The sequence below is a fragment of the Euprymna scolopes genome, chromosome 18 (assembly GCF_053919585.1).
Source record: "Euprymna scolopes isolate OS-2025 chromosome 18, ASM5391958v1, whole genome shotgun sequence".
In the NCBI taxonomy this organism is placed as follows: Eukaryota; Metazoa; Mollusca; class Cephalopoda; order Sepiida; family Sepiolidae; genus Euprymna; species Euprymna scolopes.
This window is the reverse complement of record NC_136499.1, coordinates 112855643-112877125: the sequence shown is the minus strand read 5'-3', so window position 1 is coordinate 112877125 and position 21483 is coordinate 112855643. Positions and strand designations below refer to the sequence as shown.

The 21483-nt window shown below is 22.1% G+C and overlaps 1 protein-coding gene across 1 annotated transcript in view; it reads left to right on the top strand.

Moving 5' to 3' along the window:
* The window catches only part of LOC145297772 (uncharacterized), a 482067-nt gene that overhangs the window by 379996 nt on the left and 80588 nt on the right, over positions 1-21483 (top strand). The window contains exons 54-55 of the mRNA XM_080144017.1: positions 8834-8992; positions 16019-16180. Of these exons, the coding sequence (XP_080000143.1) occupies positions 8834-8992; positions 16019-16180 (321 nt within the window). The remainder of the gene's footprint in view (positions 1-8833; positions 8993-16018; positions 16181-21483) is intronic.

Genomic DNA, 21483 nt, shown 5'->3' with positions numbered 1-21483 from the left:
CTTAGTCGACTTACGCATTTTACTATTTCTTTTTTAATAGGATTTAAAAAATTATTTTTGGTACTCTAAATTATTGTACTTCAAAAAATAAATAGTAACATAAAAATAAATAAGATATCAATATATAAAATAAAAAGATATTAATATATAAAAATAAAAAGATTAAAATATAAAAATAAAAAGATGTTGACGTATAAAAATAAAAAGATATTGACATATAAAAATAAAAAAGATATAAACATAAAAATAAAAAAGATATTAACACATAAAAATAAAAAGATATTAACATATAAAAATAAAAAGATTAACATATAAAAATAAAAAAAGATATTAACATATAAAAATAAAAAGATATTAACATATAAAAATAAAAAAGATATTAACATATAAAAATAAAAAGATATTAACATATAAAAATAAATAAGATATTAGCACATAAAAATAACAAAGATATTAACATATAAAAATAACAAAGATATTAACATATAAAAATAAAAAAGATATAAACATAAAAATAAAAATATATTAACATATAAAAATAAAAAGATATTAACATATAAAAATAAAAAGATATTAATATATAAAAATAAAAAGATTAACATATAAAAATAAAAAAAGATATTAACATATAAAAATAAAAAGATATTAACATATAAAAACAAAAAAGATATTAACATATAAAAATAAAAAGATATTAACATATAAAAATAAATAAGATATTAGCACATAAAAATAACAAAGATATTAACATATAAAAATAACAAAGATATTAACATATAAAAATAAAAAAAGATATAAACATAAAAATAAAAATATATTAACATATAAAAATGAAAAGATATTAACATATAAAAATAAAAAGATATTAACATATAAAAATAAAAAGATTAACATATAAAAATAAAAAAAGATATTAACATATAAAAATAAAAAGATATTAACATATAAAAATAAAAAAGATATTAACATATAAAAATAAAAAGATATTAACATATAAAAATAAAAAGATATTAACATATAAAAATAAAAAGATTAACATATAAAAATAACAAAGATATTAACATGTAAAAATAAAAAGATATTAACATATAAAAATAAAAAAAGTTATAAACATAAAAATAAAAATATATTAACATATAAAAATAAAAAGATATTAACATATAAAAATAAAAAGATATTAACATATCAGAATAAAAAGATTAACATATAAAAATAAAAAAAGACATTAACATATAAAAATAAAAAGATATTAACATATAAAAATAAAAAGATATTAACATATAAAAATAAAAATATATTAACATATAAAAATAAAAAGATATTAACATATAAAAATAACTAAGATATTAACATATAAAAATAAAAAAAGATATTAGCATATAAAAATAACAAAGATATTAACATATAAAAATTAAAAAAGATATTAACATATAAAAATAAAAAGATATTAACATATAAAAATAAAAAGATATTAACATATAAAAATAAAAAGATTAACATATAAAAATAAAAAAAGATATTAACATATAAAAATAAAAAGATATAAACATAGAAAAAAAAAAAAAGATATAAACATAAAAATAAAAATATATTCACATATAAAAATAAAAAGATATTAACATATAAAAATAAAAAGATAGTAACATATAAAAATAAAAAGATATTAACATATAAAAATAAAAAGATATTAACATATAAAAATAAAAAGATTTACATATAAAAATAAAAAGATTAACATATAAAAATAAAAAAAGATATTAACATATAAAATAAAAAGATATTAACATATAAAAATAACAAAGATATTAACATATAAAAATAAAAAAGATATTAACATATAAAAATAAAAAGATATTAACATATAAAAATAAAAATATATTAACATATAAAAATAAAAATATATTAACATATAAAAATAAAAAGATATTAACATATAAAAATAAAAAAGATATTAACATATAAAAATAACTAAGATATTAACATATAAAAATAAAAAAAGATATTAGCATATAAAAATAACAAAGATATTAACATATAAAAATTAAAAAAGATATTAACATATAAAAATAAAAAGATATTAACATATAAAAATAAAAAGATATTAACATATAAAAATAAAAAAGATATTAACATACAAAAATAAAAAAGATATAAAAATAAAAATAAAAAGATATTAACATATAAATATAAAAAAGATATTAACATATAAAAATAACAAAGATATTAACATATAAAAATAACAAAGATATTAACATATAAAAATAAAAAAAGATATTAACATATAAAAACAAAAAAGATATTAATATATAAAAATAACAAAGATATTAACATATAAAAATAAAACGATATTAACATATAAAAATAAAAAAAGATATTAACATATAAAAATAAAAAGATATTAACATATAAAAATAAAAACAGATATTAACATATAAAAATAAAAAAAGATATTAACATATAAAAATAACAAAGATATTAACATACAAAAATTTAAAAAAATATTAACATATAAAAATAAAAAGATATTAACATATAAAAATAAAAAGATATTAACATATAAACATAAAAAAGATATTAACATATAAAAATAAAAAAGATATTGTCATATAAAAATAAAAAGATATTAACATATAAAAATAAAAAGATATTAACATATAAAAATAAAAAGATATTAACACATAAAAATAAAAAAGATATTGTCATATAAAAATAAAAAGATATTAACATATAAAAATAAAAAGATATTAACATATAAAAATAAAAAGATATTAACATATAAAAATAAAAAGATATTAACATATCAGAATAAAAAGATTAACATATAAAAATAAAAAAAGACATTAACATATAAAAATAAAAAGATATTAACATATAAAAATAAAAAGATATTAACATATAAAAATAAAAATATATTAACATATAAAAATAAAAAGATATTAACATATAAAAATAACTAAGATATTAACATATAAAAATAAAAAAAGATATTAGCATATAAAAATAACAAAGATATTAACATATAAAAATTAAAAAAGATATTAACATATAAAAATAAAAAGATATTAACATATAAAAATAAAAAGATATTAACATATAAAAATAAAAAGATTAACATATAAAAATAAAAAAAGATATTAACATATAAAAATAAAAAGATATAAACATAGAAAAAAAAAAAAAGATATAAACATAAAAATAAAAATATATTCACATATAAAAATAAAAAGATATTAACATATAAAAATAAAAAGATAGTAACATATAAAAATAAAAAGATATTAACATATAAAAATAAAAAGATATTAACATATAAAAATAAAAAGATTTACATATAAAAATAAAAAGATTAACATATAAAAATAAAAAAAGATATTAACATATAAAATAAAAAGATATTAACATATAAAAATAACAAAGATATTAACATATAAAAATAAAAAAGATATTAACATATAAAAATAAAAAGATATTAACATATAAAAATAAAAATATATTAACATATAAAAATAAAAATATATTAACATATAAAAATAAAAAGATATTAACATATAAAAATAAAAAAGATATTAACATATAAAAATAACTAAGATATTAACATATAAAAATAAAAAAAGATATTAGCATATAAAAATAACAAAGATATTAACATATAAAAATTAAAAAAGATATTAACATATAAAAATAAAAAGATATTAACATATAAAAATAAAAAGATATTAACATATAAAAATAAAAAAGATATTAACATACAAAAATAAAAAAGATATAAAAATAAAAATAAAAAGATATTAACATATAAATATAAAAAAGATATTAACATATAAAAATAACAAAGATATTAACATATAAAAATAACAAAGATATTAACATATAAAAATAAAAAAAGATATTAACATATAAAAACAAAAAAGATATTAATATATAAAAATAACAAAGATATTAACATATAAAAATAAAACGATATTAACATATAAAAATAAAAAAAGATATTAACATATAAAAATAAAAAGATATTAACATATAAAAATAAAAACAGATATTAACATATAAAAATAAAAAAAGATATTAACATATAAAAATAACAAAGATATTAACATACAAAAATTTAAAAAAATATTAACATATAAAAATAAAAAGATATTAACATATAAAAATAAAAAGATATTAACATATAAACATAAAAAAGATATTAACATATAAAAATAAAAAAGATATTGTCATATAAAAATAAAAAGATATTAACATATAAAAATAAAAAGATATTAACATATAAAAATAAAAAGATATTAACACATAAAAATAAAAAAGATATTGTCATATAAAAATAAAAAGATATTAACATATAAAAATAAAAAGATATTAACATATAAAAATAAAAAGATATTAACATATAAAAATAAAAAGATATTAACATATAAAAATAAAAAGATATTAACATACAAAAATAAAAAAGATATTAACATACAAAAATAAAAAGATATTAACATATAAAAATAACTAAGATATTAACATATAAAAATAACTAAGATATTAACATATAAAAATAAAAAAAGATATTAGCATATAAAAATAACAAAGATATTAACATATAAAAATTAAAACAGATATTAAAATATAAAAATAAAAAGATATTAACATATAAAAATAAAAAGATATTAACATATAAAAATAAAAAGATTAACATATAAAAATAAAAAAGATATTAACATATAACAATAAAAAGATATTAACATATAAAAATAAAAAAAGATATAAACATAAAAATAAAAATATATTAACATATAAAAATAAAAATATTAACATATAAAAATAAAAAAAAGATATTAACATATAAAAATAAAAAGATATTAACATATAAAAATAAAAAGATATTAACATATAAAAATAAAAATATATTAACATATAAAAATAAAAAGATATTAACATATAAAAATAAAAAAGATATTAACATATAAAAATAACTAAGATATTAACATATAAAAATAAAAAAAGATATTAGCATATAAAAATAACAAATATATTAACATATAAAAATAAAAAGATATTAACATATAAAAATAAAAAGATATTAACATATAAAAATAAAAAAGATATTAACATATAAAAATAAAAAAGATATAAAAATAAAAATAAAAAGATATTAACATATAAATATAAAAAAGATATTAACATATAAAAATAACAAAGATATTAACATACAAAAATAAAAAAGATATTAACATATAAAAATAAAAAAGATATTAACATATAAAAACAAAAAAGATATTAACATATAAAAATAAAAAAGATATTAACATATAAAAATAAAACGATATTAACATATAAAAATAAAAAAAAGATATTAACATATAAAAATAAAAAGATATTAACATATAAAAATAAAAAAAGATATTAACATATAAAAATAAAACAGATATTAACATATAAAAATAAAAAGATATTAACATATAAAAATTAAAAAAAATACTAACATATAAAAATAAAAAGATATTAACATATAAAAATAAAAAGATATTAACATATAAAAATAAAAAAGATATTAACATATAAAAATAAAAAAGATATTGTCATATAAAAATAAAAAGATATTAACATAAAAAAATAAAAAGATATTAACATATAAAAATAAAAAGATATTAACATATAAAAATAAAAAGATATGAACATATAAAAATAAAAAAGATATTGTCATATAAAAATAAAAAGATATTAACATATAAAAACAAAAAAGATATTAACATATAAAAATAAAAAAAGATATAAACATAAAAATAAAAAAGATATTAACATATAAAAATACAAAAGATATTAACATATAAAAATAAATAAGATATCAATATATTAAATAAATAACAATTCAATATATAAAAAGAAATAAAATATCAATATATAAAATAAAAGGATATTAATATATGAAAATAAAAAGATTAACATACAAAAATAAAACAGATATTAACATAAAAATAAAAAAGATATTAAAATAAAAATAAAAAAAGATATTAACATATAAAAATAAAAAAAGATATTAATATATAAAAATTAAAAAAGATATTAACACATAAAAATAAAAAGATATTAAAATATAAAAATAAAAAAGATATTAACATATAAAAATAAAAAAAAATATAAACATAAAAATAAAAAGATATTAACATATAAAAATAAAAAAGATATTAACATATAAAAATAACAAAGATATTAACATATAAAAAACAAAAAGATATAAACATAAAAATAAAAAGATATTAACATATAAAAATAAACAAGATATTAACATATTAAAATAAAAAAGATATTAACATATAAAAATAAAAAAGATATTAACATATAAAAACAAAAAAAGATATAAACATAAAAATAAAAAAGATATTAACATATAAAAATAAAAAAGATATTAACATATAAAAATAAATAAGATATCAATATATTAAATAAATAAGACATCAATACATAAAAAGAAATAAAATATCAATATATAAAATAAAAAGATATTAATATATGAAAATAAAAAGATTAACATATAAAAAAAAAATATACTAACATATAAAAATAAAAAGATATTAACATAAAAATAAAAAAGATATTAACATAAAAATAAAAAAAGATATTAACATATAAAAATAAAAAAGATATTAATATATAAAAATTAAAAAAGATATTAACACATAAAAATAAAAAGATATTAACATATAAAAATAAAAAAGATATTAACATATAAAAATAAAAAAAGATATAAACATAAAAATAAAAAGATATTAACATATAAAAATAAAAAAGATATTAACATACAAAAATAAAAAAGATATTAACATATAAAAATAACAAAGATATTAACATATTAAAATAAAAAAAGATATTAACATATAAAAATAACAAAGATATTAACATATAAGAATAAAAAAGATATTAACATATAAAAATAACAAAGATATTAACATATAACAATAACAAATATATTAACATATACAAATAAAAAGATATTAACATATACAAATAAAAAAGATATTAACATATAAAAATAAAAAAGATATTAACATATAAAAATAAAAAGATATTAACATATAAAAAAAAAGATATTGTCATATAAAAATAAAAAAGATATTAACATATAAAAATAACAAAGATATTAACATATAAGAATAAAAAAGATATTAACATATAAAAATAAAAAAGATATTGTAATATAAAAATAACAAAGATATTAACATATAAAAATAAAAAGATATTAACATATAAAAATAGATAAGATATGAACATATAAAAATTAAAAAAGATATTAACATATAAAAATAAAAAGATATTAACATATAAAAATAAGAAAGATATTAACATATAAAAATAAAAAAAGATATTAACATATAAAAACAAAAAAGATATTAACATATAAAAATAAAAAAGATATTAACATATAAAAATAAAAAGATATTAACATATAAAAATAAAAAAAGATATTAACATATAAAAATAAAAAAAGATATTAACATATACAAATAACAAAGATATTAACATATAAAAATTTAAAAAAATATTAACATATAAAAATAAAAAGATATTAACATATAAAAATAAAGAGATATTAACATATAAAAATAAAAAAGATATTAACATATAAAAATAAAAAAGATATTGTCATATAAAAATAAAAAGATATTAACATATAAAAATAAAAAGATATTAACATATAAAAATAAAAAGATATTAACATATAAAAATAAAAAGATATTCACATATAAAAATAAAAAGATATTAACATATAAAAATAAAAAAGAGATTAACATATAAAAATAAAAAAGATATAAACATAAAAATAAAAAGATATTAACATATAAAAATAAAAAAGATATTAACATATAAAAATAAAAAAAGATATTAACATATAAAAATAAATAAGATTTTAACATATAAAAATAAATAAGATATTAACATATAAAAATAAAAAAGATATTAACATATAAAAATAAAAAAAGATATTAACATATAAAAATAAAAGGATATTAACATATTAAAATAAAAAAAGATATTAACATATAAAAATAAATAAGATATTAACATATAAAAATAAAAAGATATTAACATATAAAAATAAAAAAGATATTAACATATAAAAATAACAAAGATATTAACATATAAAAATAAAAAGATATTAACATATAAAAATAAAAAGATATTAACATATAAAAATAAAAAAAGATATAAACATAAAAATAAAAAGATATTAAAATATAAAAATAAAAAAGATATTAACATATAAAAATAAAAAAGATATTAACATATAAAAATAAAAAGATATTAACATATAAAAATAAAAAAGATATTAATATATTAAAATTAAAAAAGATATTAACATATAAAAATTAAAAGGATATTAACATATAAAAATAAATAAGATATTTACATATAAAAATAAAAAAAGATATTAACATATAAAAATAAAAAGATATTAACATATAAAAATAAAAAAGATATTAATATATAAAAATTAAAACAGATATTAACATATAAAAATAAATAAGATATTAACATATAAAAATAAAAAAAGATATTAACATATAAAAATAAAAAGATATTAACATATAAAAATAAAAAGATATTAACAAATAAAAATTAAAAAAGATATTAACATATAAAATTAAATAAGATATTAACATATAAAAAAGATATTAATATATAAAAATAAATAATTAATATATAAAAATAAACAATTAATATATAAAAATAAACTATTAACATATAAAAATGTATAAGGGACATAATTACGAGAAACACCCATACACATACGAGAAGTACTACTACAATTTCATCAATACAAAAGTTTAAATGTTGTATTTTTCAGTTGAATGTACTCCTGGAACGTATTTGCATAGCAGTAGTCAGTGTGAACTGTGTCCAGTCGGAACATACCAAGAAAATGTGGCTCAAACCAGCTGTGCTCCTTGTCCAGCGGACACAACCACCTTGGGCACTGGTCATATGAATATCAATGACTGTAAAAGTAAGTGTATATGAATTATTGTTTAAATGATTTTTTTTGTTGGACTTTTATGATTCTAGATATTTATAAACGTGGTTTCTGCCATTGCTTTGAATGTGTGTACATTTTTTTCCTCCTCATACCGATTTTAAAACATGGTATCCTGAGAAAATATGTTTTAGACACAATTTTATCCGGATATTTATAAACGACCTTTATAATAAAATTGTGTTTTTTTTAATTCAATTTTCACCTCAAACAAGGCACAGTGACATTTTTAAGTAGAGGGATACTATCGAGGTCATAAGTACCAGGGATAATATAAAGGGAGATAAGCAGCAAGATGCCTGTTCACATTACACTTGAACTTCTGCATGTCAGTACATTTGGGAAAGCAGAATCACAGAAGGGAGTTCCAAAGTCTAACAGTTCTGGGGAAGAAACTATTAGAATAGAAATTTTTGTACTAAATAGATTTCAACTCCAAATAATTCTTCATTTATTCATATTAAAAAAACATTTGTAATCTAAATAGATTGTAGCTAAATCTAAATTTTTTTAATTTTTTTTTTTTTTTATTCAATTTTCACCCCAAACAAGGCACAGTGCCACTTTGAAGCAGGGGGCTACTATTAGGGAATTAATTAGCGGGGTCATTATGAAGGGAGAAGAGTAGAAAGATGTTTGTTAACATTACACTTGAACTTCTGCATATCATTGCAGTTGGGAAAGCAGAATCCCGGAAGGGAGTTCCAAAGACCCGCAGTTCTGGGGAAGAAACTATTGGAGTAAAAGGCTTTCTTGCACCTAGGGATCTCCACTGTAAAGGGATGAGACTTAGTAGCTTGTCGGGTTTGTCGGAGGTAGTTACGTCGGGGAGGTACAAGTGTTTGCAGTTCGTCAGAGCATTCACCATTAAAGTATTTGTAGAACAGGCAGAGGGATGCAACATCTCGTCGATGGGACAGAGGTTGAAGCCTAGATGACAGTTCAGGACCTATCAGGTTGGCGACTCTTTTTTGAACCCTGTCCAGGAGCGAGAGACAAACAGCAGATGCACCAGCCCAGATGTGACAACAGTACTCCATACATGGGCGAATGGTTGCCTTATAGAGGTATAGGATACTGGCAGGCGTAAGTAGTTTTCTAGCACGGTAGAGGGAGCCAACCTTCCTTGCAGCAGCCTTGGCAATGCTCTCAATGTATCTATTCCAGTTCATATTCCCTGTAAACGTTAGGCCAAGGAGTTTAAAAGAAGTACTTTCAGGCAATGTGTTCTTGGCCATTGCTATTGGTGGTAGAGAAGGTTTCTTGTAGTTATTGAAGGAAACAAGCTTAGTCTTAGCAGCATTGAATGTGACCAACCATTTTTGTCTCCATTCCACTACAGATTGGAGGTCGTCCTCTAGTGTTTCTGCCATTTCCTTGGATATGCGTTCATTTGTTTTCCCCTCATATCTGTTATAGAGAGTGGTGTCATCGGCAAATATACCCATCTCCGAAACAATATTATCAGGGAGGTCGTTTATGAATATCAGGAATAATAGAGGTCCAAGGATAGACCCCTGAGGTACTCCTGCATTTATGTCATATTGTTTGGATGTATGTCCGTCGAGGACAACTTTGATTTTTCTATTACTTAAGAAGGATTTAATTACATTATGAATTCTTCCAGTGATTCCATATGATCTAATTTTCCTTAGAAGACCATCGTGCCATACCCTGTCAAAAGCCTTAGATATATCAAGGGCCACCGCTCTACCCTCCCCTGTTTTATCCAATGAACGGTATATACGTTCAGAAACTACAGTTAAGATATCTGCTGTTGAACGGGCTTGCCTGAATCCATATTGTTTGTCAGTCAGGAGTTTAGCAGCTGTTAGGTGCTGGACTAGGGCTTGATTAACTAAGGACTCAAATATTTTGGCGAAAAGCGGGAGGAGGCTAATGGGGCGATAATTTAGTGGGTCAGTTCTTTCACCAGAATTCTTGAAGACTGGTACCACAGAGGCGGTTTTCCAGCAGTCGGGAAAACAAGATTCGTTAAGGCATTTATTAGTTTGGACAGAACTGGAGCAACCTCGGCAGAGCATTTTTTTAATAGCACAGCCGGGATGAGATCTGGTCCACATGCTTTTGAGGTGTCTAGGTTTTTTATAATAGCATGTACCTGAGAAGGGGTGATTTCCAAATCGTCAAGTGTGGCGTCTGTTCGCAGAGGAAAATCAGGGAGTGAGTGGTGTACCGAGTTCAGTGTGGAGTTTGAGGCAAACCGACTGGCAAGCAGATTAGCCTTGTCAGTTGCCGTGCTAGCAACCTCATGATTGTTTGTTAGTGGGGGAATAATTGACTGTCCATTATTAACTACGCTGTTGTAGATTTTCCAAAAATCCCGGGTTCCTAATTTCTGTGCTTCGATGCGCTTTCTGGTGGTTTCAGAGTAATCTGTCTTAGCTGTGTCTATCACTCTCTTACAATTATTTCTAGCTTCTATAAACTTCTGTTTATTTGAGCTGGACTTATGTCGGTTGAATCTGCGGAACGCATGCTGCCTTTGACAAATGGCAGCTGCACAAGCAGAAGAAAACCATTGGGGAGAGTGGGGCTTGCTATAGAATTTCCGTGTGGGAACATGTGCTTCAATAGCAGTTTTGAACCATTCAGTTGTCTCATTTGCACACTGTTCCGCTGGAAGAGTAAAGATATTTTGCCATGGGGCATCTCTGATGAGCTCCCTGATGGCTTCCCAATCAGCCTTTTTGTAATACCTAGTTGTTTTGAGAAGTGGGTCTCCAGTTTTAGGGTGAGAATTTAGGCTGATTTCTACCATTATCACAGCGTGATCAGCATTCCCGAGTGGGCTGTGGGCATTTGTTGTACAGTCATTGGGAACCGTTGTCAGAAAGAGATCTAGAAGTGAGGCATGTTGATCGTGCTGGTCTGGGAAACGTGTCGGAAATGTAACCAACTGAGATAGGGAATGAGATATAGAGAAGCTATGAGTTGCGCTACCAGCTACGTCTGTGTGATTTAAATAGATTTTAATAGCTAAATCTAAATAGATTTTAATAGCTAAATCTAAATAGATTTTAATAGCTAAATCTAAATAGATTGTAGCTAAATCTAAATACATTTAAATAGTTTTTTTTTTATTTATTTTTTTTATTACATTTTCACCCCAAACAAGGCACATTGCCACTTTGGTGTAGGGGGCTACTATCAGGGGAAACAACTACTGGGGCACTATGTTGGGATTTGGGCAGCAAGATGTCGGTTCACATTACACTTGAACTTCTGCATGTCAGTACAGTTAGGGAAGCAGGGACCTGGAATGGAATTCCAGAGTCTAGCGGTTCTGGGGAAGAAACTACTGGAGTAGAAATATCTTTTACATCTAGGGATCTCTTCTGTGTGGGGGTGGGATTTAGCTGCCTGTCGGGTTTGTTGAGGGTGTCTACGTTGTGGGGGCACAAGTGTCTGCAGTTCGTCAGAGTATTCACCATTAAAATACTTGTAGAAAAGGCAGAGGGATGCAATATTTCGTCGACGGGACAGAGGCTGAAGCTTAGATGCCGATTCAGGGCCTATCAGATTGGCGACTCTCTTTTGAACCTTGTCTAGGAGCGAGAGACTAGCAGCAGATGCACCAGCCCAAATGTGGCAACAATACTCCATACATGGGCGAATGGTGGCCTTATAGAGGTACAGGATACTTTCAGGTGTCAGTAGTTTTCTAGCTAAATCATAATAGATTGTCAGTAGAATGTCAGTAGTTTTCTAGCTAAATCTAAATAAATTTTAGCTATATTTAAATAGATTTAAATAGCTAAATCTAAATAGATTGTAGCTAAATCTAAATAAATTTTAGCTATATTTAAATAGATTTAAATAGCTAAATCTAAATAGATTGTAGCTAAATCTAAATAAATTTTAGCTATATTTAAATAGATTTAAATAGCTAAATCTAAATAGATTGTAGCTAAATCTAAATAAATTTTAGCTATATTTAAATAGATTTAAATAGCTAAATCTAAATAGATTGTAGCTAAATCTAAATAAATTTTAGCTATATTTAAATAGATTTAAATAGCTAAATCTAAATAGATTGTAGCTAAATCTAAGTAGATTTTTACTCTAAATAATTCTTCATTTATTAATATTAAAAAAAACACATTTGTAATGCCTGCATAAAATTATTTTTTGCATTTTGCTTTTTGATTCTTAGCTAAATGATTTTTAGGATAAATTATAATGATAAATTTTAAGGGTGAATTTTAAGGATAAATTTTAATGATAAAATTTTAAGGATAAATTTTAATGATGAATTTTAATGATGCGTTTTAAGGATAAATTTTAATGATGAATTTTAATGATGAATTTTAAACATGAATTTTGAGGATAAATTTCAATGATGAATTTTCATGATGAATTTTAAACATGAATTTTGAGGATAAATTCCAATGATGAATTTTAATGATGAATTTTAATGGTGAATTTTAATGATGAATGTTAATGATGAATGTTAATGATGACTTTCAATGATGAATTTTAAACATTAATTTTGAGCATAAATTTCAATGATGAATTTTAATGAGGAATTTTCATGATGAATTTTAATGATGAATGTTAATGATGAATTTTAATGATGAATTTTAATGATGAATGTTAATGATGAATTTTAATGATGAATTTTAATGATGAATTTTAATGATGAATGTTAATGATGAATGTTAATGATGAATTTTAATGATGAATTTTAATGGTGAATTTTAATGATGAATGTTAATGATGAATGTTAATGATGACTTTCAATGATGAATTTTAAACATTAATTTTGAGCATAAATTTCAATGATGAATTTTCATGATGAATTTTCATGATGAATTTTAATGATGAATGTTAATGATGAATTTTAATGATGAATTTTAATGATGAATGTTAATGATGAATTTTAATGATGAATTTTAATGATGAATGTTAATCTCATTCAAATCCTATTTTGTCTTTTGTCTTTACTAAAATGTTCAAATGATTAGGCATTTTTATTTCAAACGAAGCAAACTTATCATTAGAATATTTAAGACTTCAATAAAACTTCATAATCTTTAAAGCAAGAACCCATGGTATAGCGGTTAAAGTACTTGGTAAAATTAAAAAGTCAAACACATCTGTAGGTTGAAGGTTCAATCTTCAGTGTGAGCGAACCTCAAAAATACAATTGCATATTACTGAGGACTTCTATCCTATCATATTTAATGGAACGAGAGCTAACACCCCCCCCCCCCGGATTAAATAAAAGTGTTCCATTCAAAATTCTGTGCAGATTCTCGAGTTCGACAAAATATCCCTGAAGAAGATCGAAGGTTACATCGGCCAAAACGTTATGAAAATAACACTTAGATAAAAGCAATAATCCAAATCATATGAACGTTTTACTTTATTTTAATCATAACTTAAAAATTATAGAAATCTAAAAGAAAAAAAAAATGATAATATGAGGTACAGGACTGAGAGCAAGCAAAACTATATGGAGTGAAGAAGAAGAAGAAGAAGAAGAAGAAGAAGAAGAGAACTCTTTTTTATATTTAACTAGAAAAGTTACCTGGCGTTGCCCGGGGAAAGAGTGTAACATATATTTTAAAGATTTCTCTGTAACCAAGTGCAAGTGAGATACAGGGTGTCCAAAAAATCACTGAGGAGTTTAAAATCTTTGTCATTTCACCATTCATGATTGTTTTTTTTTTTCTATTTCAGATATTTTAAAGATAATATTTTGCAAATTAATCATCGATAAGTATAGCATTAAACAACGTACGCAAATTGTGAAATTGTTTTACAAAAATCAGGGATCATTTTGGCGACTACATTATTTCTCACTATGGCAATGTCAAATAGCCACCACGTTCCCCAGACTTGACTAGCCCCGACTTTTCTTGTGGGGATATATTAAAGAAAGAGCCCATGTTAACAAACCCTAAACCCTGCAAGAATTAAAGGAAAACATCAGGAACATACGAAATAAGGGAGTCAAATCGCAATCCACAGATTCTGCATTTATAACGTTTTAGAAAGAGCACAAATATGCAAAGCTAAAAAAGGGCAACATTTAAAAGACATTATTTTTCATAAATAATGATTGTTTGAATTTTGCATTTTTTTTTTTTTATAAATTCACAACGTCTTTGTCAGATTGTGTTAACATTACAGAAAGATATCAAAAATAAAGAATCTATTTCAGTTCCAAACTCTTCAGTGACTTTTTGGACATCCTGTGCAAACAACTGCACTTACAAGATGATTAGAATCTGAAAAAGATCTCTCAGTTGAAATAGTGTATGAATGTCTCCAACGAAAACAAAAGGATAAGAAAATTGGAAAAACAAAATGGGAAACGCTACAGATTGAATGTGGATATTTTAAGAATACACCTTCTCTTTTTCAACACCTTGCAAGGGAACCTTGTTTTGGAACAAGTTCCCCTCCCACTCCTTAAGCAAATATTATACAGCCAAAAATAGATAATCTTGAAAGTTAGACGGCGCTTCTACACTATTGGGACGAGATTTTGTAGTCGATAAATAGAGTTTTCAGATAAAAAACAATGGTTTCAACTGATTTTTTTTTTTTTTGCCAGTTCTAATAAGTAACAATGGTAGTTTCCAAATTATGCAGTCGGAATTACCTCAATATTACTGAATTATTTAAAAAAAAAAAAAAAAAATTTAATCGTGGTAGCAGGTGAAAATTGCTGCGATCTTGTTTAAATCAAAACGGAAAATTACCTCCCTTTTGAAATCTCCCGTGTTTTACGATTGTTTTCTTCGAATTCTATTTTTTTAATTTTTTTTAATAAATAATTTTCTACCTTATCGATTTTCTTGCTTTTTGGATATAATAATATTAAAAACACAACAGAAATACATAGATACCATAGTTTTCATGTGAGATTCAGTTTTATGATTTCCGAAATCTCGTCCCGATAGTGTAGAAACGCCAGTTAGACAATAATTTTAAACAATAAAAAAATATTTTTTTCTCTTCTTGCAGAGAAGTGTCCGCCGGGCGAATTCTTCGATATGCAAAAAAATGACTGTGAGAAATGCGATGTTATCAGTTACCAGGACTTGGAAGGTCAATTTTTCTGCAAACCTTGCTTAGATGGAAAGAGCACACAAATAAAAGGTGCAACAAATGCAAACGACTGCACAGGTAAGTTGTTGGATGGATACTTATGAAAGCATCTTTTGGTCTCATCAGTAAGGCTAGGACAACAGCATATTCTTTTCATTGTTTTAACTCTCGAGTAAGCGTTGATATCTTATATGCTTTTATATTGAGTGGTTCTCGGTTGATTAACTGTGTCTAATTGTGTCGGATATATACTCGAGAGTCAAAACAATGAAAGAATATACTGCTATCATAGCCCTAGTCATGATTAAGGCTAGGACAACAGCATATTCTTTTCATTGTTTTAACTCTCGAGTGTGTAAGCGTTGATATCTTATATGCTTTTATATTGAGTGGTTCTCGGTTGATTAACTGTGTCTAATTGTGTCGGATATATACTCGAGAGTCAAAACAATGAAAGAATATACTGCTGTCATAGCCCTAGTCATGATTAAGGCTAGGACAACAGCATATTCTTTTCATTGTTTTAACTCTCGAGTGTGTAAGCGTTGATATCTTATATGCTTTTATATTGAGTGGTTCTCGGTTGATTAACTGTGTCTAATTGTGTCGGATATATACTCGAGAGTCAAAACAATGAAAGAATATACTGCTATCATAGCCCTAGTCATGATTAAGGCTAGGACAACAGCATATTCTTTTCATTGTTTTAACTCTCGAGTGTGTAAGCGTTGATATCTTATATGCTTTTATATTGAGTGGTTCTCGGTTGATTAACTGTGTCTAATTGTGTCGGATATATACTCGAGAGTCAAAACAATGAAAGAATATACTGCTATCATAGCCCTAGTCATGATTAAGGCTAGGACAACAGCATATTCTTTTCATTGTTTTAACTCTCGAGTGTGTAAGCGTTGATATCTTATATGCTTTTATATTGAGTGGTTCTCGGTTGATTAACTGTGTCTAATTGTGTCGGATATATACTCGAGAGTCAAAACAATGAAACAATATACTGCTGTCATAGCCCTAGTCATGACTAGGACTATGACAACAGCATATTCTTTTCATTATTTTGACTCTCGAGTGTGTATCTGTTATTTTATACGCTTTTATATAGAGTGATGTGGTTATTGGCTGATTAACTGTGTCAGATATATACTCGAGAGTCATGACAATGAAAAGTATATGCTGTTCTCATAACCCTACTTATCAGTCATGGAAATTATCTATATATTAATACGATAGCGTGTATGTTATTTTCTGTGTCACGCTTACATCCGGGTCGCTTAATTGTTATGTACTTCCATTTCTTGTCATAAATAATTTTACCAAGAATTCTTCATAAGTTTTGGTTTCGGTTTCGATTATAAATGATGGGACTCCCGAGGTCTATTTTTTTTTTTAAATAATTTTATCAAAAATTCTTCATAAGTTTTGGTTTCGGTTTCGATTACGGCTGGAGTGATATATATATATATATATATATATATATATATTATTTTTTTTTTTTTTTAAATTCCACAGGGACTCATTCATATGTAATATATTGATGTTGGCATTCTGTAGATGTTCAGCGTAAATAGAGACGCTCTGATATTATTGTAGCTCTTTTGTTAAAACTACAAAAGTATTTATCAAAGCTAGCATAAACGCCCAGCATAGCCCGGTAGTAAAGTACGCTTAAATATGATATTTTAATTCTTGCATTCTAAGAGTTCTTCATAAGTTTTAGTTTCTCATCGATCATGGAAATTTTAAAATTAAATTTTTTTTTATTATATTTTCACCTCAGACAAGGCATGGTGCCACTTAGATGTACGTGGCTACTATCAGGGATATTAATATATAAAAATAAATAAGATATCAATATATAAAAATAAGATATCAGTATATAAAAATAAGATATCAATATATAAAAATAAGATATCAATATATAAAAATAAGATATCAATACATAAAAATAAATAAGATATCAATATATAAAAAAATAAGATATCAATATATAAAAATAAATAAAATATCAATATATAAAAATAAATAAGATATCAATATATAAAAATAAGATATCAATATATAAAAATAAGATATCAATACATAAAAATAAATAAGATATCAATATATAAAAAAATAAGATATCAATATATAAAAATAAATAAAATATCAATATATAAAAATAAATAAGATATCAATATATAAAAATAAGATACCAATATATAAAAATAAGATATCAATACATAAAAATAAATAAGATGTCAACATATAAAAATAAAAAAGATAAACCATTAATATATAAAAATAAATAAGATATTAATATATAAAATGAACAATATATTAATATATAAAAATGAACAATATATTAATATATAAAAATGAACAATATATTAATATATAAAAATGAACAATATATTAATATATAAAAATGAACAATATATTAATATATAAAAATGAACAATATATTAATATATAAAAATGAACAGTATATTAATATATAAGAATGAACAATATATTAATATATAAAAATGAACAATATATTAATATATAAAAATGAACAATATATTAATATATAAAAATGAACAATATATTAATATATAAAAATGAACAATATATTAATATATAAAAATGAACAATATATTAATATATAAAAATGAACAATATATTAATATATAAAAATGAACAGTATATTAATATATAAGAATGAACAATATATTAATATATAAAAATGAACAATATATTAATATATAAAAATGAACAATATATTAATATATAAAAATGAACAATATATTAATATATAAAAATGAACAATATATTAATATATAAAAATGAACAATATATTAATATATAAAAATGAACAATATATTAATATATAAAAATGAACGATATATTAATATATAAAAATGAACAATATATTAATATATAAAAATGAACAATATATTAATATATAAAAATGAACAATATATTAATATATAAAAATGAACGATATATTAATATATAAAAATGAACAATATATTAATATATAAAAATGAACAGTATATTAATATATAAAATGAACAATATATTAATATATAAAAATGAACAATATATTAATATATAAAAATGAACAATATATTAATATATAAAAATGAACAATATATTAATATATAAAAATGAACAATATATTAATATATAAAAATGAACAATATATTAATATATAAAAATGAACGATATATTAATATATAAAAATGAACAGTATATTAATATATAAGAATGAACCATATATTAATATATAAAAATGAACAGTATATTAATATATAAGAATGAACAATATATTAATATATAAACATGAACAATATATTAATATATAAAAAGGAACAATATATTAATATATAAAAATGAACCATATATTAATATATAAAAATAAATAATATATTAATATATAAAATGAACAATATATTAATATATAAAAATGAACAATATATTAATATATAAAAATGAACAATATATTAATATATAAAAATGAACAGTATATTAATATATAAGAATGAACAATATATTAATATATAAAAATGAACAATATATTAATATATAAAATGAACAATATATTAATATATAAAAATACATGACATCTATATATTAATATGATAGCGTGTATGTTATTTTCTGTGTCACGCTTACATTGGAGTAATTTAATTGTTATGTACTTCCATTTCTTGTAATAAATAATTATACCAAGAGTTCTTTATAAGTTTTGGTTTCGCTTTCGATTATAGCTGATGGCACTTAAGGCATCTATTTTTTTATAAATAATTTTGTCAAGAATTCTTCATAAATTTTAGTTTCAGTTTCGATTATGGCTATATATATATTTTTTTCATAATTTTTTATTCCAGTTTCGATTTTAGCTAATGCACCCAAGTCATATATATATATATATATATATATATATATATATATATATATATATATATATATATATATATATATATATATATATATATATATATATTCTTTTCATTTTTGAAATCGCAACTTTATAATATATAAAAGTCGATAGAACATTAATTCTATAATAATATATACGAAATTTGCAAGAATTAAAATATCATATTTAAGCATACCATACAACCAAGTATTTCTAACTTAGATAAATACATTTACAGTTTTAACAAAAAAGCTACAATAATATCAGAGCGTCTCAATTTACACTGAACATCTACAGAATGCCAACATCAATATATTACATATGAGAGGGTCCCCTGTGGAATTTCCGCAGGGCCTGCTGGTCTTTTTTATTTTTATTTTTATTTTATTGCATTTTCACCCCAGACAAGGCACAGTGCCACTTTAATTTCGAGAGCTACTATTGGGACATAAATTGCAGGGATTTTGTGTAAGGAGTTTTGCGGCAAGAGGTCTGTTTTAACATTACACTTGAACATCTGCACGTCAGTACAATCACTTTGTTTCTGTTGAGTTTAGGTACAAGAAATGACATATTAAACTACTCCCCCATCCCCACAAAAGAAGAAGGTAATGCTTGAGAGGATGCTATCATAACCACCGAACACATACTACACTACCTCTCCCTAAAAGAGTGAAATAATACAGAGACGATGGTTTCCTGAAAACAGAACAGATACTACACTATCTCTTTCCATAATTTTGTACCCCTTACTCCGCTAATAATATCAAGCAAGTGACGTCACCAAATTCACCCGTTCTAGGTCCCAATTGGCCACTCAGTATATGGTAAGCACTCTGGTTAAGGCCTTGGATGTGGAAATGTTCTGTCTGACAAATCATCACTCTCCTCACGTTGTGGAAAAATCAAGTCTGTGTCACTGGGAAGCAAAGGTCATTTCAGGCAAAAAGAACAAAAGAATAATTCTTTGAAGACTGTTGTTTTGTTTTTTTTGTATGAAGTAATAATCAGTCGTAGAAAGATTTTACAGCTCTGGTCATTCACAAGTCTCTGACTTAAGCTCTTAATATTTGTGCTTGGACGGCACTAAGTCTGGACAATTTTCAAGTTTAGTGATTTCAACCTTAAGTCATGGAGCAATCTCTCAACGGCAGAGCAGAGTCCATTTCTTAACGGTTAGGATTCAGTTGGCGAGCAAAGCCAAGTACCTGAAGCTCACTTATCGACTCAGAGGAGCATAACTCCACCCATCTCCAATAGAATTTAATTCATAATTCTCAATAATACCTTATCGGTAATATCCTACAATTCTTCATTCTGAAGAATATATTATCAGACCATGAATGACCAATGGACTTTTAGGTCTGCCCCTCTTTCCTTCTTCTTCATCTATTTTCATTTCTCTCTGCTACAATGACAGGGAAAGGGGGGGTCCTGAAATTGTCAACGCATTTTCTTAATCGACACAACTCTTATTTGTTTA